Source organism: Entelurus aequoreus, linkage group LG28, assembly GCF_033978785.1.
Source record: "Entelurus aequoreus isolate RoL-2023_Sb linkage group LG28, RoL_Eaeq_v1.1, whole genome shotgun sequence".
Lineage (NCBI taxonomy): Eukaryota > Metazoa > Chordata > Actinopteri > Syngnathiformes > Syngnathidae > Entelurus > Entelurus aequoreus.
In genome coordinates, this window is record NC_084758.1 from 36,473,195 (window position 1) to 36,499,595 (window position 26,401).

Sequence of the window (26,401 nt, forward strand, 5' to 3'; positions counted from 1 at the left end):
TATCAATACAGTCTGCAAGGGATACAGTCCGTAAGCATTATATATCAATATATATCAATACAGTCTGCAAGGGATACAGTCCGTAAGCATTATATATCAATATATATCAATACAGTCTGCAAGGGATACAGTCCGTAAGCATTATATATCAATATATATCAATACAGTCTGCAAGGGATACAGTCCGTAAGCATTATATATCAATATATATCAATACAGTCTGCAAGGGATACAGTCCGTAAGCATTATATATCAATATATATCAATACAGTCTGCAAGGGATACAGTCCGTAAGCACACACGATTGTGCGTGCTGCTGCTCCACTAATAGTACTAACCTTTAACACTTCATTCATTACTAGTTTCTATGTAACTGTTTTTTATTGTTTTACTTTCTTTTTTATTCAAGAAAATGTTTTTAATTTATTTATCTTATTTTATTTTATTATTTTTTAAAAAAAAAGGACCTTACCTTCACCATACCTGCTTGTCCAAATTAGGCATAATAATGTGTTAATTCCACGACTGTATATATCGGTATCGGTTGATATCAGTATCTGTTGATATCAGTATCGGTAATCAAAGAGTTGGACAATATCGGATATCGGCAAAAAGCCATTATCGGCCATCCCTACATATCATATATACGGTATATAATATATACTGATACACAGAACATTTTTTATTGCTTTTGGTTGTAATTTTTATTCAAGCGCAAAATGTTGCTGACTGAGTATATTTTATTTATTTGTCTTTTTTATTTAACTTGAATATTTAAAAAAATACATTCCAATTATAGTGTTGAAATATATGAGATATGCAAGTTGATTGCATTTGAAAGTCCTACTTTCACATGATGATGTATTATCATTCATTAGGACTCAAGATAATGTTGACAATAATATTGTTTATTGGCAATCATTTGTAGCTCACAATATTGTCCAGCAACATACTTGCTACATTTGGCATGTTTACGATAACTCATCAGCACTATTAATGAATCATATTATTCATGCTGACTGAGCAATGTTCTCCTTACCGCCATTGCAACATGGCTTCTGTTGTGTACTCCTTCTTCAGTGAGAGTTTGGTGAAACTAACTTCCTATTTAGGTATTCACAAACATCCTATTTAGGTCAATCAAGATATGATTCTTCCAGGTGTTGCAGCACAGCCAATCACGTCTTGATCATGTGTTGTCTCAGGTAACGACTCCAAAGTGGACGGCCTGGTGAACTTTGAGAAGCTGAGGATGATCGCCAAAGAAATCCGTCATGTGGGTCGCATGGCCTCGGTCAACATGGACCCCGCCCTCATGTTCAGGACCCGGTAAGGAAGTCTTTAGAAGCTCCCCCACAAAAGCCCCATTTTAGGTGATCCTCCTGTAGGTTAGCAGCTTTTTGTAGCCTCCAATCTTCTGCTTCATGCTTTTTGTGTGTAAAGTAGCAGCCTCCTTTTTCTACACATTGTTGCTGTCATGTGAGCAGTGGCTCCCCCTAGTGGTGTCACCTCTCTGTGGCTTTGTACACATTGTTGCTGTCATGTGAGCGGTGGCTCCCCCTAGTGGTGTCACCTCTCTGTGGCTTTGTACACATTGTTGCTGTCATGTGAGCGGTGGCTCCCCCTAGTGGTGTCACCTCTCTGTGGCTTTGTACACATTGTTGCTGTCATGTGAGCGGTGGCTCCCCCTAGTGGTGTCACCTCTCTGTGGCTTTGTACACATTGTTGCTGTCATGTGAGCGGTGGCTCCCCCTAGTGGTGTCACCTCTCTGTGGCTTTGTACACATTGTTGCTGTCATGTGAGCAGTGGCTCCCCCTAGTGGTGTCACCTCTCTGTGGCTTTGTACACATTGTTGCTGTCATGTGAGCAGTGGCTCCCCCTAGTGGTGTCACCTCTCTGTGGCTTTTTTCACGGGCAACTTTCCGTGGTGACATTGATTCTACTTTTGGTGATCTTGGTGGTCTTTCCTGTCCTTAAGCTTTGTCTTCTTGTCTTTGTCTCTCTCTCTCTCTCTCGTCGCTCATCCACCCTCTTGCCCCCCGACCCCCACGCTTCTCTGTTCATGGCATCAACCCTCAGCAAGAAGAAGTGGAGAAGTTTAGGGTAAGTTTGGACGACCTCCCTGTTGTGCTGCTGCATTTTTCTGCCTGCTGTCCTTCAATGAGTTGAGCTAAATGTTCCTTACTAATACTGGGACACAAAGTGCTACTTTATCTGGACTGGGCTAAACATTGTGATCAATTATCCTTCAACTTTCACACACTTGCAAGTAATCATTTATTGTGCCATATTATCTTTGTACAAACCCTGTTTCTATATTGAAGGACTAAATGACAATAATCAACATATGTTTCATGTACACTAAACATTTTAGTTGAAATAATGACAAGCCTAATATGTATATATTTGAGTTGCATTGAAAGCAGTGTGGGAGCAGATTGGTAAAGTGTCTTGCCCAAGGACACAACAGAACTTGGCATGGCCGCTCTACCTTTTGTCTGTTGTCTGTCCCAGAATTCTACATTTTCCTCTCTAAAAATTGCCATTGACTTGAATCCTGCAAATTGCCACTTTTCTCCTAATTCCACACTTTTCGTAAGGTTGTTCAGCCTTTAAGCACACTTTCTCCAGAAATGTCCTCCTGGAACAATGTCATGATATTACCTTGCACTTGGATCAGAAAAAGTCACCCTTTGTGTCCTGTGAGTGTTTTTTAAAACTTTTTTACAACAGTCAGTGGTTTTATGTTCCTTTTCGTCATTCCTTACATTTGTGTGCTTCAGCTGGACGACATTGTGCAGACACAAAACATGTGGAAGCCAACACAAATATCAACTTTTTTTTTAACAAAGGGGAGCTTTCTGTCTTGTAATGATGAGTGCTTTATCATGAGGATATTTACATCTCATTACGGGACCATTCTCTTGTTAATTATCACATGTTCCTCCTGGGAATGCAGAGTTATATTGACAAGATAATCAGCGGTCCAATTATGATGCACAATTCATTTTTGTATTCCTAACCCCAAAATCAGTGAAGTTGTCACGTTGTGTAAATGCTAAATCAAAAGAGAATACAACAAATCCTTGTCAACTTATATTCAATTGAATAGACTGCAAAGACAGGATATTTCACGTTCCAACTGGAAAACTTTATTTTTTGCAAATATTAGCTCATTTGGAATTTGATGCCTGCAACATGTTTCAAAAAAGCTGGCACAAGTGGCAAAAAAGAGTGATAAAGTTGATGAATGCTCATCAAACACTTATTTGGAACATCCCACAGGTGAACAGGCTAATTAGGAACAGGTGGGTGCCATGATTGGCTATAAAAGTAGATTCCATGAAATGCTCAGTCATTCACAAACAAGGATGGGGCGAGGGTCACCACTTTGTCAACAAATGTCTGAGCAAATTGTTGAAGAACAACATTTCTCAACAAGGAATTTAGGGATTTCAACATCTACGCTCCGTAATATCATCAAAACGTTCAGAGAATGTGGAGAAATCACTGCACGATGATATTACGGACCTTCCATCCCTCAGGCGGTACTGCATCAAAAAGGGACGTCACTGTGTAACTGATATCACCACATGGGCTCAGGAACACTTCAGAAAACCACTGTCAGTAACTACAGTTGGTCGCTACATCTGTAAGTGCAAGTTAAAACTCTCCTATGCAAAGCCAAAGCCATTTATCAACAACACCCAGAAACGCCGTCGGCTTCGCTGGGCCTGAGCTCATCTAAGATGGACTGATACAAAGTGGAAAAGTGTTCTGTGGTCTGACGAGTCCACATTTCAAATTGTTTTTGGAAACTGTGGACGTCGTGTCCTCCGGACCAAAGAGGAAAAGAACCATCCGGATTGTTCTAGGGTGAAAGTGTAAAAGGCAGCATGTGTGATGGTATGGGGGTGTATTAGTGGCCAACACATGGGTAACTTACACATCTGTGAAGGCACCATTAATGCTGAAAGGTACATACAGCTTTTGGAGCAACATATGTTGTTATCATGGACGCCCCTGCTTATTTCAGCAAGTGTTACAACAGCGTGGCTTCATAGTAAAAGAGTGTGGGTACTAGACTGGCCTGCCTGTAGACCCGACCTGTCTCCCATTGAAAATGTGTGGTGCATAATAGATAGTACCGGGTACTTTATGGTACTATTTTGTATTGTACTTTATTATGAAGCCTAAAATAGCACAACGGAGACTGTTGAACAACTTAAGCTGTACATCAAGCAAGAATGGGAAAGAATTCCACTTCAAAAATGTGTCTCCTCACTTCCCAAACCTTTACTGAGTGTTGTTCAAAGGAAAGGCCATGTAACACAGTGGTGAACATGCCCCTCTGACTACATTTTTGCTGCCATTAAATTCTAAGTTCATGATTATTTGCAAACAAATATGTAAGTTTGTCAGTGTGAACATGAAATATGTTGTCTTTGCAGTCTATTCAATTGAATATAAGTTGAGAAGGATTTGTTGTATTCTCTTTTGATTTAGCATTTACACAACGTGACAACTTCATCGGTTTTGGCTTTTGTACAAAAGATGCATTTTATTGAATGTTTCTTGATGAGCGTCCAGCTGCAGAATTGTAAAATGACTTGTTGTCTCTCCTGGCTGTCAGCTGTCACCCGCCTGGAATGTTCTTTGTCTGCATGTTAGATTTCTGCACCCAACACGGTCATTTCCCTCTCAGAAGCATTAATTGTAGCGTGTGTGTTGTGTTGTTGCCGCGGGTCATGGCCACACAAGCAGCTCTCTGAGTCAGGGCAGCGCAAACGCAGCCGTGCTGGACGTCAACCAGGCGGGAGGCCACAAGAAGCGAGTGCGCCGCAGCTCCTTCCTCAACGCCAAGAAGCTCTACGAAGACGCCCAGATGGCTCGCAAGGTCAAGCAGTATTTGTCCAACCTCAGCCTGGAGACCAACGAGGAGAGCCTGCAGACCTTCTCGCTGCAGTGCGAGCCCTCCATCAGCACGCGTGAGTTCTCTGCTTGAGCACACGCGCTCCACCGCTTCAACACACCTCCTCTGTGCTCTGCAGTGCCCAAGAACGCTGGCGGCAAGCGGCCGGACACGTCCCCTGTGGTGGCCAGAGCAGCCGGACAGCAGAGAGGCCAGCTGGCCAAAGGGAACCAGGCTCTCCAGGTTCCTGCTGTGGCACTTTACCCATCCCGGAAGAAAGTGCCCGTCAAGGATCTGCCTCCTTTTGGTATGGATGTTAACAAATTCCTCCTTTTGGTATGGATGTTAACAAATTCCTCCTTTTGGTATGGATGTTAACAAATTCCTCCTTTTGGTATGGATGTTAACTAATTCCTCCTTTTGGTATGGATGTTAAGAAATGAATTCATACAAAAGTTGACATCCACTTGTTAAGACCATCATGTCATGACAGCCATGACATTATACTCACAAAAATGGGGTCCCTGCCTCCTAGAGTTAGTGGTTGTAACAATTACCATATTTTTCAGAGTATAAGTCGCTCCGGAGTATAAGTCGCACCGGCCGAAAATGCATAATAAAGAAGGAAAAAGTCACATATAAGTCGCACTGGAGTATAAGTCACATTTTTTGGGGTAAATGTATTTGATAAAAGCCAACAGCAAGAATAGACAATTTAAAATGTGTAAAGAATAGTGAACAACAGGCTGAATAAGTGTACGTTATATGAGGCATAAATAACCAACTGCTATGTTAACCTCACATATTATGGTAAGAGTCATTCAAATAACTATAACATATAGAACATGCTATACGTTTACCAAACTATCTGTCACTCCTAATCGCTGAATCCCATCAAATCTTATACGTCTAGTCTCTTACGTGAATGACATCAATAATATTATTTATACGTCTAGTCTCTTACGTGAATGACATCAATACTATTATTTATACGTCTAGTCTCTTACGTCAATGACATCAATAATATTACTTATACGTCTAGTCTCTTACGTCAATGACATCAATAATATTATTTATACGTCTAGTCTCTTACGTGAATGACATCAATAATATTACTTATACGTCTAGTCTCTTATGTCAATGACATCAATAATATTATTTATACGTCTAGTCTCTTACGTCAATGACATCAATAATATCACTTATACGTCTAGTCTCTTACGTCAATGACATCAATAATATTACTTATACGTCTAGTCTCTTACGTGAATGACATCAATAATATCACTTATACGTCTAGTCTCTTACGTCAATGACATCAATAATATTATTTATACGTCTAGTCTCTTACGTCAATGACATCAATAATATTACTTATACGTCTAGTCTCTTACGTCAATGACATCAATAATATTATTTATACGTCTAGTCTCTTACGTGAATGACATCAATAATATTACTTATACGTCTAGTCTCTTACGTGAATGACATCAATAATATTACTTATACGTCTAGTCTCTTACGTCAATGACATCAATAATATTATTTATACGTCTAGTCTCTTACGTGAATGACATCAATAATATTATTTGTACGTCTAGTCTCTTACGTCAATGACATCAATAATATTACTTATACGTCTAGTCTCTTACGTCAATGACATCAATAATATTATTTATACGTCTAGTCTCTTACGTGAATGACATCAATAATATCATTTATACGTTTAGTCTCTTACGTCAATGACATCAATAATATTACTTATACGTCTAGTCTCTTACGTGAATGACATCAATAATATTACTTATACGTCTAGTCTCTTACGTGAATGACATCAATAATATTACTTATACGTCTAGTCTCTTACGTCAATGACATCAATAATATTATTTATACGTCTAGTCTCTTACGTGAATGACATCAATAATATTACTTATACGTCTAGTCTCTTACGTCAATGACATCAATAATATTATTTATACATCTAGTCTCTTACGTCAATGACATCAATAATATTATTTATACATCTAGTCTCTTACGTCAATGACATCAATAATATTACTTATACGTCTAGTCTCTTACGTAAATGACATCAATAATATTATTTATACGTCTAGTCTCTTACGTGAATGACATCAATAATATTACTTATACGTCTAGTCTCTTACGTCAATGACATCAATAATATTACTTATACGTCTAGTCTCTTACGTCAATGACATCAATAATATTATTTATACGTCTAGTCTCTTACGTCAATGACATCAATAATATTATTTATACGTCTAGTCTCTTACGTCAATGACATCAATAATATTATTTATACGTCTAGTCTCTTACGTCAATGACATCAATAATATTATTTATACGTCTAGTCTCTTACGTCAATGACATCAATAATATTATTTATACGTCTAGTCTCTTACGTCAATGACATCAATAATATTATTTATACGTCTAGTCTCTTACGTCAATGACATCAATAATATTATTTATACGTCTAGTCTCTTACGTCAATGACATCAATAATATTATTTATACGTCTAGTCTCTTACGTCAATGACATCAATAATATTATTTATACGTCTAGTCTCTTACGTAAATGACATCAATAATATTATTTATACGTCTAGTCTCTTACGTCAATGACATCAATAATATTACTTATACGTCTAGTCTCTTACGTCAATGACATCAATAATATTACTTATACGTCTAGTCTCTTACGTCAATGACATCAATAATATTATTTATACGTCTAGTCTCTTACGTCAATGACATCAATAATATTATTTATACGTCTAGTCTATTACGTCAATGACATCAATAATATTACTTATACGTCTAGTCTCTTACGTCAATGACATCAATAATATTACTTATACGTCTAGTCTCTTACGTCAATGACATCAATAATATTATTTATACGTCTAGTCTCTTACGTCAATGACATCAATATTACTTATACGTCTAGTCTCTTACGTGAATGACATCAATAATATTATTTATACGTCTAGTCTCTTACGAGAATGACATCAATAATATTATTTATACGTCTAGTCTCTTACGTCAATGACATCAATAATATTACTTATACGTCTAGTCTCTTACGTCAATGACATCAATAATATTATTTATACGTCTAGTCTCTTACGTCAATGACATCAATATTACTTATACGTCTAGTCTCTTACGTCAATGACATCAATAATATTATTTATACGTCTAGTCTCTTACGTGAATGACATCAATAATATTACTTATACGTCTAGTCTCTTACGTGAATGACATCAATAATATTACTTATACGTCTAGTCTCTTACGTCAATGACATCAATAATATTATTTATACATCTAGTCTCTTACGTCAATGACATCAATAATATTACTTATACGTCTAGTCTCTTACGTCAATGACATCAATAATATTATTTATACGTCTAGTCTCTTACGTGAATGACATCAATAATATTACTTATACGTCTAGTCTCTTACGTGAATGACATCAATAATATTACTTATACGTCTAGTCTCTTACGTCAATGACATCAATAATATTATTTATACATCTAGTCTCTTACGTCAATGACATCAATAATATTATTTATACATCTAGTCTCTTACGTCAATGACATCAATAATATTACTTATACGTCTAGTCTCTTACGTAAATGACATCAATAATATTATTTATACGTCTAGTCTCTTACGTGAATGACATCAATAATATTACTTATACGTCTAGTCTCTTACGTCAATGACATCAATAATATTACTTATACGTCTAGTCTCTTACGTCAATGACATCAATAATATTATTTATACGTCTAGTCTCTTACGTCAATGACATCAATAATATTATTTATACGTCTAGTCTCTTACGTCAATGACATCAATAATATTATTTATACGTCTAGTCTCTTACGTCAATGACATCAATAATATTATTTATACGTCTAGTCTCTTACGTCAATGACATCAATAATATTATTTATACGTCTAGTCTCTTACGTCAATGACATCAATAATATTATTTATACGTCTAGTCTCTTACGTCAATGACATCAATAATATTATTTATACGTCTAGTCTCTTACGTCAATGACATCAATAATATTACTTATACGTCTAGTCTCTTACGTCAATGACATCAATAATATTACTTATACGTCTAGTCTCTTACGTCAATGACATCAATAATATTACTTATACGTCTAGTCTCTTACGTCAATGACATCAATAATATTACTTATACGTCTAGTCTCTTACGTCAATGACATCAATAATATTACTTATACGTCTAGTCTCTTACGTCAATGACATCAATAATATTACTTATACGTCTAGTCTCTTACGTCAATGACATCAATAATATTATTTATACGTCTAGTCTCTTACGTCAATGACATCAATAATATTATTTATACGTCTAGTCTATTACGTCAATGACATCAATAATATTATTTATACGTCTAGTCTCTTACGTCAATGACATCAATAATATTATTTATACGTCTAGTCTCTTACGTCAATGACATCAATAATATTACTTATACGTCTAGTCTCTTACGTGAATGACATCAATAATATTATTTATACGTCTAGTCTCTTACGTGAATGACATCAATAATATTACTTATACGTCTAGTCTCTTACGTCAATGACATCAATAATATTATTTATACGTCTAGTCTCTTACGTCAATGACATCAATAATATTATTTATACGTCTAGTCTCTTACGTAAATGACATCAATAATATTATTTATACGTCTAGTCTCTTACGTCAATGACATCAATAATATTACTTATACGTCTAGTCTCTTACGTCAATGACATCAATAATATTACTTATACGTCTAGTCTCTTACGTCAATGACATCAATAATATTATTTATACGTCTAGTCTCTTACGTCAATGACATCAATAATATTATTTATACGTCTAGTCTATTACGTCAATGACATCAATAATATTACTTATACGTCTAGTCTCTTACGTCAATGACATCAATAATATTATTTATACGTCTAGTCTCTTACGTCAATGACATCAATATTACTTATACGTCTAGTCTCTTACGTGAATGACATCAATAATATTATTTATACGTCTAGTCTCTTACGAGAATGACATCAATAATATTATTTATACGTCTAGTCTCTTACGTCAATGACATCAATAATATTACTTATACGTCTAGTCTCTTACGTCAATGACATCAATAATATTATTTATACGTCTAGTCTCTTACGTCAATGACATCAATATTACTTATACGTCTAGTCTCTTACGTCAATGACATCAATAATATTATTTATACGTCTAGTCTCTTACGTGAATGACATCAATAATATTACTTATACGTCTAGTCTCTTACGTGAATGACATCAATAATATTACTTATACGTCTAGTCTCTTACGTCAATGACATCAATAATATTATTTATACATCTAGTCTCTTACGTCAATGACATCAATAATATTACTTATACGTCTAGTCTCTTACGTCAATGACATCAATAATATTATTTATACGTCTAGTCTCTTACGTGAATGACATCAATAATATTACTTATACGTCTAGTCTCTTACGTGAATGACATCAATAATATTACTTATACGTCTAGTCTCTTACGTCAATGACATCAATAATATTATTTATACATCTAGTCTCTTACGTCAATGACATCAATAATATTATTTATACATCTAGTCTCTTACGTCAATGACATCAATAATATTACTTATACGTCTAGTCTCTTACGTAAATGACATCAATAATATTATTTATACGTCTAGTCTCTTACGTGAATGACATCAATAATATTACTTATACGTCTAGTCTCTTACGTCAATGACATCAATAATATTACTTATACGTCTAGTCTCTTACGTCAATGACATCAATAATATTATTTATACGTCTAGTCTCTTACGTCAATGACATCAATAATATTATTTATACGTCTAGTCTCTTACGTCAATGACATCAATAATATTATTTATACGTCTAGTCTCTTACGTCAATGACATCAATAATATTATTTATACGTCTAGTCTCTTACGTCAATGACATCAATAATATTATTTATACGTCTAGTCTCTTACGTCAATGACATCAATAATATTATTTATACGTCTAGTCTCTTACGTCAATGACATCAATAATATTATTTATACGTCTAGTCTCTTACGTCAATGACATCAATAATATTACTTATACGTCTAGTCTCTTACGTCAATGACATCAATAATATTACTTATACGTCTAGTCTCTTACGTCAATGACATCAATAATATTACTTATACGTCTAGTCTCTTACGTCAATGACATCAATAATATTACTTATACGTCTAGTCTCTTACGTCAATGACATCAATAATATTACTTATACGTCTAGTCTCTTACGTCAATGACATCAATAATATTACTTATACGTCTAGTCTCTTACGTCAATGACATCAATAATATTATTTATACGTCTAGTCTCTTACGTCAATGACATCAATAATATTATTTATACGTCTAGTCTATTACGTCAATGACATCAATAATATTACTTATACGTCTAGTCTCTTACGTGAATGACATCAATAATATTATTTATACGTCTAGTCTCTTACGTGAATGACATCAATAATATTATTTATACGTCTAGTCTCTTACGTCAATGACATCAATAATATTACTTATACGTCTAGTCTCTTACGTGAATGACATCAATAATATTACTTATACATCTAGTCTCTTACGTCAATGACATCAATAATATTATTTATACGTCTAGTCTCTTACGTCAATGACATCAATAATATTACTTATACGTCTAGTCTCTTACGTCAATGACATCAATAATATTACTTATACGTCTAGTCTCTTACGTCAATGACATCAATAATATTATTTATACGTCTAGTCTCTTACGTCAATGACATCAATAATATTACTTATACGTCTAGTCTCTTACGTGAATGACATCAATAATATTACTTATACGTCTAGTCTCTTACGTCAATGACATCAATAATATTACTTATACGTCTAGTCTCTTACGTCAATGACATCAATAATATTACTTATACGTCTAGTCTCTTACGTCAATGACATCAATAATATTACTTATACGTCTAGTCTCTTACGTGAATGACATCAATAATATTATTTATACGTCTAGTCTCTTACGTCAATGACATCAATAATATTACTTATACGTCTAGTCTCTTACGTCAATGACATCAATAATATTACTTATACGTCTAGTTTCTTACGTGAATGACATCAATAATATTATTTATACGTCTAGTCTCTTATGTCAATGACATCAATAATATTACTTATACGTCTAGTCTGTTACGTGAATGACATCAATAATATTATTTATACGTCTAGTCTCTTACGTCAATGACATCAATAATATTATTTATACGTCTAGTCTCTTACGTGAATGACATCAATAATATTACTTATACGTCTAGTCTCTTACGTGAATGACATCAATAATATTACTTATACGTCTAGTCTCTTACGTCAATGACATCAATAATATTACTTATACGTCTAGTCTCTTACGTCAATGACATCAATAATATTACTTATACGTCTAGTCTCTTACGTCAATGACATCAATAATATTACTTATACGTCTAGTTTCTTACGTGAATGACATCAATAATATTATTTATACGTCTAGTCTCTTATGTCAATGACATCAATAATATTACTTATACGTCTAGTCTCTTACGTGAATGACATCAATAATATTATTTATACGTCTAGTCTCTTATGTCAATGACATCAATAATATTACTTATACGTCTAGTCTCTTACGTGAATGACATCAATAATATTACTTATACGTCTAGTCTCTTACGTCAATGACATCAATAATATTATTTATACGTCTAGTCTCTTACGTCAATGACATCAATAATATTACTTATACGTCTAGTCTCTTACGTGAATGACATCAATAATATTATTTATACGTCTAGTCTCTTACGTCAATGACATCAATAATATTATTTATACGTCTAGTCTCTTACGTCAATGACATCAATAATATTACTTATACGTCTAGTCTCTTACGTCAATGACATCAATAATATTACTTATACGTCTAGTCTCTTACGTCAATGACATCAATAATATTACTTATACGTCTAGTCTCTTACGTCAATGACATCAATAATATTACTTATACGTCTAGTCTCTTACGTCAATGACATCAATAATATTACTTATACGTCTAGTCTCTTACGTCAATGACATCAATAATATTATTTATACGTCTAGTCTCTTACGTCAATGACATCAATAATATTATTTATACGTCTAGTCTCTTACGTGAATGACATCAATAATATTACTTATACGTCTAGTCTCTTACGTCAATGACATCAATAATATTATTTATACATCTAGTCTCTTACGTCAATGACATCAATAATATTACTTATACGTCTAGTCTCTTACGTGAATGACATCAATAATATTACTTATACGTCTAGTCTCTTACGTCAATGACATCAATAATATTATTTATACGTCTAGTCTCTTACGTGAATGACATCAATAATATTATTTATACATCTAGTCTCTTACGTCAATGACATCAATAATATTACTTATACGTCTAGTCTCTTACGTGAATGACATCAATAATATTATTTATACATCTAGTCTCTTACGTCAATGACATCAATAATATTACTTATACGTCTAGTCTCTTACGTCAATGACATCAATAATATTATTTATACATCTAGTCTCTTACGTCAATGACATCAATAATATTACTTATACGTCTAGTCTCTTACGTAAATGACATCAATAATATTATTTATACGTCTAGTCTCTTACGTGAATGACATCAATAATATTACTTATACGTCTAGTCTCTTACGTCAATGACATCAATAATATTACTTATACGTCTAGTCTCTTACGTCAATGACATCAATAATATTATTTATACGTCTAGTCTCTTACGTCAATGACATCAATAATATTATTTATACGTCTAGTCTCTTACGTCAATGACATCAATAATATTACTTATACGTCTAGTCTCTTACGTGAATGACATCAATAATATTACTTATACGTCTAGTCTCTTACGTCAATGACATCAATAATATTACTTATACGTCTACTCTCTTACGTGAATGACATCAATAATATTATTTATACGTCTAGTCTCTTACGTGAATGACATCAATAATATTATTTATACGTCTAGTCTCTTACGTCAATGACATCAATAATATTATTTATACGTCTAGTCTCTAACGTCAATGACATCAATACTATTATTTATACGTCTAGTCTCTTACATGAATGACATCAATAATATTACTTATACGTCTAGTCTCTTACGTGAATGACATCAATAATATTATTTATACGTCTAGTCTCTTACGTGAATGACATCAATAATATTATTTATACGTCTAGTCTCTTACGTCAATGACATCAATAATATTACTTATACGTCTAGTCTCTTACGTCAATGACATCAATAATATTATTTATACGTCTAGTCTCTTACGTGAATGACATCAATAATATTACTTATACGTCTAGTCTCTTACGTCAATGACATCAATAATATTATTTATACGTCTAGTCTCTTACGTGAATGACATCAATAATATTACTTATACGTCTAGTCTCTTACGTGAATGACATCAATAATATTATTTATACGTCTAGTCTCTTACGTCAATGACATCAATAATATTACTTATACGTCTAGTCTCTTACGTGAATGACATCAATAATATTATTTATACGTCTAGTCTCTTACGTGAATGACATCAATAATATTATTTATACGTCTAGTCTCTTACGTCAATGACATCAATAATATTATTTATACGTCTAGTCTCTTACGTCAATGACATCAATAATATTACTTATACGTCTAGTCTCTTACATCAATAATATTATTGGATATTTTACGCTAATGTGTTCATCATTTCACACATAAGTCGCTCCTGAGTATAAGTCACACCAAACTATGAAAAAAAACTGCGACTTATAGTCGGAAAAATACGGTACCGTAGGGCGCACAGGATTATAAGGCGCACTGCCGATGAACGGGGCTAGTCAGGTTATTTTCATACAAAAGGTGCACCGGATTATAAGGCGCATTAAAGGAGTCATATTATTATCATCATTTTTTTCCTCAATGTAAAAGACTTCCTTGTGGTGTACATAACATGTAATGGTAATGAAATGATATGAAATTGTGTGATGTATTATACTGTAAGTGTGTTCATGTTCGAAATAAACTAAAGAAAGAAAGAAAAGAGGTGTAACGGTACACAAAAATGTGGGTTCGGTACGTACCTCGGTTTCGAGGTCACGGTTCGGTTCATTTTCGGTACAGTAAGAAAACAAAATATACATTTTTGGGTTATTTATTTACCAAATTTGCAAAATCTTCCACCAAAAATATTTTTCTTAGTGTAATATTTGATGTGAAGTAATGGGAACCTTGGATAGGTCAATAATTCATAATAACATTGATTTTGATTCAATATTATGTTTTGAGCAATGACAGTTTGAAAGAAAAAAACTACTTTGTTTTATTAGTCAACATTGCAACTTTTTCTAAATGACATTTAACCTTTAAGCTTTTTTATTTCACTTTTGTTATGTTTTTGTTTATTTTAATAATATTTTTAGAATGTGCCGTGGGCCTTTAAAACATTAGCTGTGGGCCGCAAATGGCCACCGGGGCACACTTTTGACACCCCTGCTATACATAATGAAACATTAAATGTGATACATCTATGGATAAAAAGCAGAGCCTGGCGACGTTTATCATAACTCTCTCTCTCTCTCTCTCTCTCTGTCTCTGCCCCTCCCTCACCAATGCTGCTGCGCGTTTTGTTTTTAACCCCTTCTTAACCCTGAACGTACATTGAAAATACACGCAACCCTAACTCAAAATGCCGGACATTTGAGGCATTTAAGAAACTCCGCCCTGACAGCTCCGCAAAAGAGGACATGTCCGGTGAAAAGAGGACGTATGGTCAGTCTATCCTAGCCCGTTAGCTGCTAGCATGCCGTGTGTTGTGCCTCGGTGTGCATTGTTTACACAACGTGCGTTACGCTACTTAATATGTCCATGTGGAAACTTGTTCGGTACATCTCCGAACCGGAACCCCCGTACCAAAACAATTCAATACAAATACACGTACCGTTACACCCCTATGTAATGCTGGTTCTTTGCTCAAAATGTTGCATAGATGATGTTTTACTCATCATCTTCAACTCACTTTCTGACAGTCTCTTCAGGATGCACCGTTTTGTGGGCGCTCTTATTGACGTGCCTCCACTTTGACAGCGTCTTCTCCCCATCATTTTTAGTGCACCGGTAGTTTTTAGTGCTAGTCTACTGACGTATATAAGTAAGAACTGTACACTACTTTATATTAGAAGTGGCAACAGTGCAGGATGAATGTCACATAACAAGAAGATAGAGACAAAGAAGAAGATTATTGACTACAGCGCGGACTATAATGGCAGATGCACACACATTTTAGGGACTCATGCACAGTGGTCCCAACCACCAGTACCGGTCCGTCACGCATTTGCTACCGGGCCGCAGAGAAACATTCAATAATTTAGAAAATGACTGCATTTTCTCTGACTTAACTTTGGCATGTCCCACTAGTTGCACCGATAAGCTTGTTTATACATGCAAAATACTAAGCTTGTTTATAGATGTCAAATACTAAGCTTGTTTATAGATGTCAAATACTAAGCTTGTTTATAGATGTCAAATACTAAAGCTTGTTTATAGATGTCAAATACTAAGCTTGTTTATAGATGTCAAATACTAAGCTTGTTTATAGATGTCAAATACTAAGCTTGTTTATAGATGTCAAATACTAAGCTTGTTTATAGATGTCAAATACTAAGCTTGTTTATACATGCAAAATACTAAGCTTGTTTATAGATGTCAAATACTAAGCTTGTTTATAGATGTCAAATACTAAGCTTGTTTATAGATGTCAAATACTAAGCTTGTTTATAGATGCAAAATACTAAGCTTGTTTATAGATGTCAAATACTAAGCTTGTTTATACATGCAAAATACTAAGCTTGTTTATAGATGTCAAATACTAAGCTTGTTTATAGATGTCAAATACTAAAGCTTGTTTATAGATGTCAAATACTAAGCTTGTTTATAGATGTCAAATACTAAGCTTGTTTATAGATGTCAAATACTAAGCTTGTTTATAGATGTCAAATACTAAGCTTGTTTATAGATGTCAAATACTAAGCTTGTTTATAGATGTCAAATACTAAGCTTGTTTATAGATGTCAAATACTAAGCTTGTTTATAGATGTCAAATACTAAGCTTGTTTATAGATGTCAAATACTAAGCTTGTTTATAGATGTCAAATACTAAGCTTGTTTATAGATGTCAAATACTAAGCTTGTTTATAGATGTCAAATACTAAGCTTGTTTATAGATGTCAAATACTAAGCTTGTTTATAGATGTCAAATACTAAGCTTGTTTATAGATGTCAAATACTAAGCTTGTTTATAGATGTCAAATACTAAGCTTGTTTATAGATGTCAAATACTAAAGCTTGTTTATAGATGTCAAATACTAAGCTTGTTTATAGATGTCAAATACTAAGCTTGTTTATAGATGTCAAATACTAAGCTTGTTTATAGATGTCAAATACTAAGCTTGTTTATAGATGTCAAATACTAAGCTTGTTTATAGATGTCAAATACTAAGCTTGTTTATAGATGTCAAATACTAAGCTTGTTTATAGATGTCAAATACTAAGCTTGTTTATAGATGTCAAATACTAAGCTTGTTTATAGATGTCAAATACTAAGCTTGTTTATAGATGTCAAATACTAAGCTTGTTTATAGATGTCAAATACTAAGCTTGTTTATAGATGTCAAATACTAAGCTTGTTTATAGATGTCAAATACTAAGCTTGTTTATAGATGTCAAATACTAAGCTTGTTTATAGATGTCAAATACTAAGCTTGTTTATAGATGTCAAATACTAAGCTTGTTTATAGATGTCAAATACTAAGCTTGTTTATAGATGTCAAATACTAAGCTTGTTTATAGATGTCAAATACTAAGCTTGTTTATAGATGTCAAATACTAAGCTTGTTTATAGATGTCAAATACTAAGCTTGTTTATAGATGTCAAATACTAAGCTTGTTTATAGATGTCAAATACTAAGCTTGTTTATAGATGTCAAATACTAAGCTTGTTTATAGATGTCAAATACTAAGCTTGTTTATAGATGTCAAATACTAAGCTTGTTTATAGATGTCAAATACTAAGCTTGTTTATAGATGTCAAATACTAAGCTTGTTTATAGATGTCAAATACTAAGCTTGTTTATAGATGTCAAATACTAAGCTTGTTTATAGATGTCAAATACTAAGCTTGTTTATAGATGTCAAATACTAAGCTTGTTTATAGATGTCAAATACTAAGCTTGTTTATAGATGTCAAATACTAAGCTTGTTTATAGATGTCAAATACTAAGCTTGTTTATAGATGTCAAATACTAAGCTTGTTTATAGATGTCAAATACTAAGCTTGTTTATAGATGTCAAATACTAAGCTTGTTTATAGATGTCAAATACTAAGCTTGTTTATAGATGTCAAATACTAAGCTTGTTTATAGATGTCAAATACTAAGCTTGTTTATAGATGTCAAATACTAAGCTTGTTTATAGATGTCAAATACTAAGCTTGTTTATAGATGTCAAATACTAAGCTTGTTTATAGATGTCAAATACTAAGCTTGTTTATAGATGTCAAATACTAAGCTTGTTTATAGATGTCAAATACTAAGCTTGTTTATAGATGTCAAATACTAAGCTTGTTTATAGATGTCAAATACTAAGCTTGTTTATAGATGTCAAATACTAAGCTTGTTTATAGATGTCAAATACTAAGCTTGTTTATAGATGTCAAATACTAAGCTTGTTTATAGATGTCAAATACTAAGCTTGTTTATAGATGTCAAATACTAAGCTTGTTTATAGATGTCAAATACTAAGCTTGTTTATAGATGTCAAATACTAAGCTTGTTTATAGATGTCAAATACTAAGCTTGTTTATAGATGTCAAATACTAAGCTTGTTTATAGATGTCAAATACTAAGCTTGTTTATAGATGTCAAATACTAAGCTTGTTTATAGATGTCAAATACTAAGCTTGTTTATAGATGTCAAATACTAAGCTTGTTTATAGATGTCAAATACTAAGCTTGTTTATAGATGTCAAATACTAAGCTTGTTTATAGATGTCAAATACTAAGCTTGTTTATAGATGTCAAATACTAAGCTTGTTTATAGATGTCAAATACTAAGCTTGTTTATAGATGTCAAATACTAAGCTTGTTTATAGATGTCAAATACTAAGCTTGTTTATAGATGTCAAATACTAAGCTTGTTTATAGATGTCAAATACTAAGCTTGTTTATAGATGTCAAATACTAAGCTTGTTTATAGATGTCAAATACTAAGCTTGTTTATAGATGTCAAATACTAAGCTTGTTTATAGATGTCAAATACTAAGCTTGTTTATAGATGTCAAATACTAAGCTTGTTTATAGATGTCAAATACTAAGCTTGTTTATAGATGTCAAATACTAAGCTTGTTTATAGATGTCAAATACTAAGCTTGTTTATAGATGTCAAATACTAAGCTTGTTTATAGATGTCAAATACTAAGCTTGTTTATAGATGTCAAATACTAAGCTTGTTTATAGATGTCAAATACTAAGCTTGTTTATAGATGTCAAATACTAAGCTTGTTTATAGATGTCAAATACTAAGCTTGTTTATAGATGTCAAATACTAAGCTTGTTTATAGATGTCAAATACTAAGCTTGTTTATAGATGTCAAATACTAAGCTTGTTTATAGATGTCAAATACTAAGCTTGTTTATAGATGTCAAATACTAAGCTTGTTTATAGATGTCAAATACTAAGCTTGTTTATAGATGTCAAATACTAAGCTTGTTTATAGATGTCAAATACTAAGCTTGTTTATAGATGTCAAATACTAAGCTTGTTTATAGATGTCAAATACTAAGCTTGTTTATAGATGTCAAATACTAAGCTTGTTTATAGATGTCAAATACTAAGCTTGTTTATAGATGTCAAATACTAAGCTTGTTTATAGATGTCAAATACTAAGCTTGTTTATAGATGTCAAATACTAAGCTTGTTTATAGATGTCAAATACTAAGCTTGTTTATAGATGTCAAATACTAAGCTTGTTTATAGATGTCAAATACTAAGCTTGTTTATAGATGTCAAATACTAAGCTTGTTTATAGATGTCAAATACTAAGCTTGTTTATAGATGTCAAATACTAAGCTTGTTTATAGATGTCAAATACTAAGCTTGTTTATAGATGTCAAATACTAAGCTTGTTTATAGATGTCAAATACTAAGCTTGTTTATAGATGTCAAATACTAAGCTTGTTTATAGATGTCAAATACTAAGCTTGTTTATAGATGTCAAATACTAAGCTTGTTTATAGATGTCAAATACTAAGCTTGTTTATAGATGTCAAATACTAAGCTTGTTTATAGATGTCAAATACTAAGCTTGTTTATAGATGTCAAATACTAAGCTTGTTTATAGATGTCAAATACTAAGCTTGTTTATAGATGTCAAATACTAAGCTTGTTTATAGATGTCAAATACTAAGCTTGTTTATAGATGTCAAATACTAAGCTTGTTTATAGATGTCAAATACTAAGCTTGTTTATAGATGTCAAATACTAAGCTTGTTTATAGATGTCAAATACTAAGCTTGTTTATAGATGTCAAATACTAAGCTTGTTTATAGATGTCAAATACTAAGCTTGTTTATAGATGTCAAATACTAAGCTTGTTTATAGATGTCAAATACTAAGCTTGTTTATAGATGTCAAATACTAAGCTTGTTTATAGATGTCAAATACTAAGCTTGTTTATAGATGTCAAATACTAAGCTTGTTTATAGATGTCAAATACTAAGCTTGTTTATAGATGTCAAATACTAAGCTTGTTTATAGATGTCAAATACTAAGCTTGTTTATAGATGTCAAATACTAAGCTTGTTTATAGATGTCAAATACTAAGCTTGTTTATAGATGTCAAATACTAAGCTTGTTTATAGATGTCAAATACTAAGCTTGTTTATAGATGTCAAATACTAAGCTTGTTTATAGATGTCAAATACTAAGCTTGTTTATAGATGTCAAATACTAAGCTTGTTTATAGATGTCAAATACTAAGCTTGTTTATAGATGTCAAATACTAAGCTTGTTTATAGATGTCAAATACTAAGCTTGTTTATAGATGTCAAATACTAAGCTTGTTTATAGATGTCAAATACTAAGCTTGTTTATAGATGTCAAATACTAAGCTTGTTTATAGATGTCAAATACTAAGCTTGTTTATAGATGTCAAATACTAAGCTTGTTTATAGATGTCAAATACTAAGCTTGTTTATAGATGTCAAATACTAAGCTTGTTTATAGATGTCAAATACTAAGCTTGTTTATAGATGTCAAATACTAAGCTTGTTTATAGATGTCAAATACTAAGCTTGTTTATAGATGTCAAATACTAAGCTTGTTTATAGATGTCAAATACTAAGCTTGTTTATAGATGTCAAATACTAAGCTTGTTTATAGATGTCAAATACTAAGCTTGTTTATAGATGTCAAATACTAAGCTTGTTTATAGATGTCAAATACTAAGCTTGTTTATAGATGTCAAATACTAAGCTTGTTTATAGATGTCAAATACTAAGCTTGTTTATAGATGTCAAATACTAAGCTTGTTTATAGATGTCAAATACTAAGCTTGTTTATAGATGTCAAATACTAAGCTTGTTTATAGATGTCAAATACTAAGCTTGTTTATAGATGTCAAATACTAAGCTTGTTTATAGATGTCAAATACTAAGCTTGTTTATAGATGTCAAATACTAAGCTTGTTTATAGATGTCAAATACTAAGCTTGTTTATAGATGTCAAATACTAAGCTTGTTTATAGATGTCAAATACTAAGCTTGTTTATAGATGTCAAATACTAAGCTTGTTTATAGATGTCAAATACTAAGCTTGTTTATAGATGTCAAATACTAAGCTTGTTTATAGATGTCAAATACTAAGCTTGTTTATAGATGTCAAATACTAAGCTTGTTTATAGATGTCAAATACTAAGCTTGTTTATAGATGTCAAATACTAAGCTTGTTTATAGATGTCAAATACTAAGCTTGTTTATAGATGTCAAATACTAAGCTTGTTTATAGATGTCAAATACTAAGCTTGTTTATAGATGTCAAATACTAAGCTTGTTTATAGATGTCAAATACTAAGCTTGTTTATAGATGTCAAATACTAAGCTTGTTTATAGATGTCAAATACTAAGCTTGTTTATAGATGTCAAATACTAAGCTTGTTTATAGATGTCAAATACTAAGCTTGTTTATAGATGTCAAATACTAAGCTTGTTTATAGATGTCAAATACTAAGCTTGTTTATAGATGTCAAATACTAAGCTTGTTTATAGATGTCAAATACTAAGCTTGTTTATAGATGTCAAATACTAAGCTTGTTTATAGATGTCAAATACTAAGCTTGTTTATAGATGTCAAATACTAAGCTTGTTTATAGATGTCAAATACTAAGCTTGTTTATAGATGTCAAATACTAAGCTTGTTTATAGATGTCAAATACTAAGCTTGTTTATAGATGTCAAATACTAAGCTTGTTTATAGATGTCAAATACTAAGCTTGTTTATAGATGTCAAATACTAAGCTTGTTTATAGATGTCAAATACTAAGCTTGTTTATAGATGTCAAATACTAAGCTTGTTTATAGATGTCAAATACTAAGCTTGTTTATAGATGTCAAATACTAAGCTTGTTTATAGATGTCAAATACTAAGCTTGTTTATAGATGTCAAATACTAAGCTTGTTTATAGATGTCAAATACTAAGCTTGTTTATAGATGTCAAATACTAAGCTTGTTTATAGATGTCAAATACTAAGCTTGTTTATAGATGTCAAATACTAAGCTTGTTTATAGATGTCAAATACTAAGCTTGTTTATAGATGTCAAATACTAAGCTTGTTTATAGATGTCAAATACTAAGCTTGTTTATAGATGTCAAATACTAAGCTTGTTTATAGATGTCAAATACTAAGCTTGTTTATAGATGTCAAATACTAAGCTTGTTTATAGATGTCAAATACTAAGCTTGTTTATAGATGTCAAATACTAAGCTTGTTTATAGATGTCAAATACTAAGCTTGTTTATAGATGTCAAATACTAAGCTTGTTTATAGATGTCAAATACTAAGCTTGTTTATAGATGTCAAATACTAAGCTTGTTTATAGATGTCAAATACTAAGCTTGTTTATAGATGTCAAATACTAAGCTTGTTTATAGATGTCAAATACTAAGCTTGTTTATAGATGTCAAATACTAAGCTTGTTTATAGATGTCAAATACTAAGCTTGTTTATAGATGTCAAATACTAAGCTTGTTTATAGATGTCAAATACTAAGCTTGTTTATAGATGTCAAATACTAAGCTTGTTTATAGATGTCAAATACTAAGCTTGTTTATAGATGTCAAATACTAAGCTTGTTTATAGATGTCAAATACTAAGCTTGTTTATAGATGTCAAATACTAAGCTTGTTTATAGATGTCAAATACTAAGCTTGTTTATAGATGTCAAATACTAAGCTTGTTTATAGATGTCAAATACTAAGCTTGTTTATAGATGTCAAATACTAAGCTTGTTTATAGATGTCAAATACTAAGCTTGTTTATAGATGTCAAATACTAAGCTTGTTTATAGATGTCAAATACTAAGCTTGTTTATAGATGTCAAATACTAAGCTTGTTTATAGATGTCAAATACTAAGCTTGTTTATAGATGTCAAATACTAAGCTTGTTTATAGATGTCAAATACTAAGCTTGTTTATAGATGTCAAATACTAAGCTTGTTTATAGATGTCAAATACTAAGCTTGTTTATAGATGTCAAATACTAAGCTTGTTTATAGATGTCAAATACTAAGCTTGTTTATAGATGTCAAATACTAAGCTTGTTTATAGATGTCAAATACTAAGCTTGTTTATAGATGTCAAATACTAAGCTTGTTTATAGATGTCAAATACTAAGCTTGTTTATAGATGTCAAATACTAAGCTTGTTTATAGATGTCAAATACTAAGCTTGTTTATAGATGTCAAATACTAAGCTTGTTTATAGATGTCAAATACTAAGCTTGTTTATAGATGTCAAATACTAAGCTTGTTTATAGATGTCAAATACTAAGCTTGTTTATAGATGTCAAATACTAAGCTTGTTTATAGATGTCAAATACTAAGCTTGTTTATAGATGTCAAATACTAAGCTTGTTTATAGATGTCAAATACTAAGCTTGTTTATAGATGTCAAATACTAAGCTTGTTTATAGATGTCAAATACTAAGCTTGTTTATAGATGTCAAATACTAAGCTTGTTTATAGATGTCAAATACTAAGCTTGTTTATAGATGTCAAATACTAAGCTTGTTTATAGATGTCAAATACTAAGCTTGTTTATAGATGTCAAATACTAAGCTTGTTTATAGATGTCAAATACTAAGCTTGTTTATAGATGTCAAATACTAAGCTTGTTTATAGATGTCAAATACTAAGCTTGTTTATAGATGTCAAATACTAAGCTTGTTTATAGATGTCAAATACTAAGCTTGTTTATAGATGTCAAATACTAAGCTTGTTTATAGATGTCAAATACTAAGCTTGTTTATAGATGTCAAATACTAAGCTTGTTTATAGATGTCAAATACTAAGCTTGTTTATAGATGTCAAATACTAAGCTTGTTTATAGATGTCAAATACTAAGCTTGTTTATAGATGTCAAATACTAAGCTTGTTTATAGATGTCAAATACTAAGCTTGTTTATAGATGTCAAATACTAAGCTTGTTTATAGATGTCAAATACTAAGCTTGTTTATAGATGTCAAATACTAAGCTTGTTTATAGATGTCAAATACTAAGCTTGTTTATAGATGTCAAATACTAAGCTTGTTTATAGATGTCAAATACTAAGCTTGTTTATAGATGTCAAATACTAAGCTTGTTTATAGATGTCAAATACTAAGCTTGTTTATAGATGTCAAATACTAAGCTTGTTTATAGATGTCAAATACTAAGCTTGTTTATAGATGTCAAATACTAAGCTTGTTTATAGATGTCAAATACTAAGCTTGTTTATAGATGTCAAATACTAAGCTTGTTTATAGATGTCAAATACTAAGCTTGTTTATAGATGTCAAATACTAAGCTTGTTTATAGATGTCAAATACTAAGCTTGTTTATAGATGTCAAATACTAAGCTTGTTTATAGATGTCAAATACTAAGCTTGTTTATAGATGTCAAATACTAAGCTTGTTTATAGATGTCAAATACTAAGCTTGTTTATAGATGTCAAATACTAAGCTTGTTTATAGATGTCAAATACTAAGCTTGTTTATAGATGTCAAATACTAAGCTTGTTTATAGATGTCAAATACTAAGCTTGTTTATAGATGTCAAATACTAAGCTTGTTTATAGATGTCAAATACTAAGCTTGTTTATAGATGTCAAATACTAAGCTTGTTTATAGATGTCAAATACTAAGCTTGTTTATAGATGTCAAATACTAAGCTTGTTTATAGATGTCAAATACTAAGCTTGTTTATAGATGTCAAATACTAAGCTTGTTTATAGATGTCAAATACTAAGCTTGTTTATAGATGTCAAATACTAAGCTTGTTTATAGATGTCAAATACTAAGCTTGTTTATAGATGTCAAATACTAAGCTTGTTTATAGATGTCAAATACTAAGCTTGTTTATAGATGTCAAATACTAAGCTTGTTTATAGATGTCAAATACTAAGCTTGTTTATAGATGTCAAATACTAAGCTTGTTTATAGATGTCAAATACTAAGCTTGTTTATAGATGTCAAATACTAAGCTTGTTTATAGATGTCAAATACTAAGCTTGTTTATAGATGTCAAATACTAAGCTTGTTTATAGATGTCAAATACTAAGCTTGTTTATAGATGTCAAATACTAAGCTTGTTTATAGATGTCAAATACTAAGCTTGTTTATAGATGTCAAATACTAAGCTTGTTTATAGATGTCAAATACTAAGCTTGTTTATAGATGTCAAATACTAAGCTTGTTTATAGATGTCAAATACTAAGCTTGTTTATAGATGTCAAATACTAAGCTTGTTTATAGATGTCAAATACTAAGCTTGTTTATAGATGTCAAATACTAAGCTTGTTTATAGATGTCAAATACTAAGCTTGTTTATAGATGTCAAATACTAAGCTTGTTTATAGATGTCAAATACTAAGCTTGTTTATAGATGTCAAATACTAAGCTTGTTTA

The 26,401-nt window shown here is 31.6% G+C and overlaps 1 protein-coding gene across 8 annotated transcripts in view; it reads left to right on the forward strand.

The window, feature by feature from the left end:
- rapgef2b (Rap guanine nucleotide exchange factor 2b) overlaps positions 1-26,401 on the forward strand; it is a 386,003-nt gene that overhangs the window by 306,629 nt on the left and 52,973 nt on the right. For 4 of the 8 annotated variants that reach the window (XM_062039898.1, XM_062039895.1, XM_062039896.1 and 1 more), the window contains 4 exons: positions 1,206-1,329; positions 2,081-2,104; positions 4,766-4,989; positions 5,053-5,220. In XM_062039898.1, coding sequence (XP_061895882.1) covers positions 1,206-1,329; positions 2,081-2,104; positions 4,766-4,989; positions 5,053-5,220 — 540 coding nt within the window. Of the gene's footprint in view, positions 1-1,205; positions 1,330-2,080; positions 2,105-4,762; positions 4,990-5,052; positions 5,221-26,401 lie in introns of all 8 variants that reach the window. The other 4 variants (XM_062039897.1, XM_062039899.1, XM_062039900.1 and 1 more) reach the window with 3 other exon arrangements.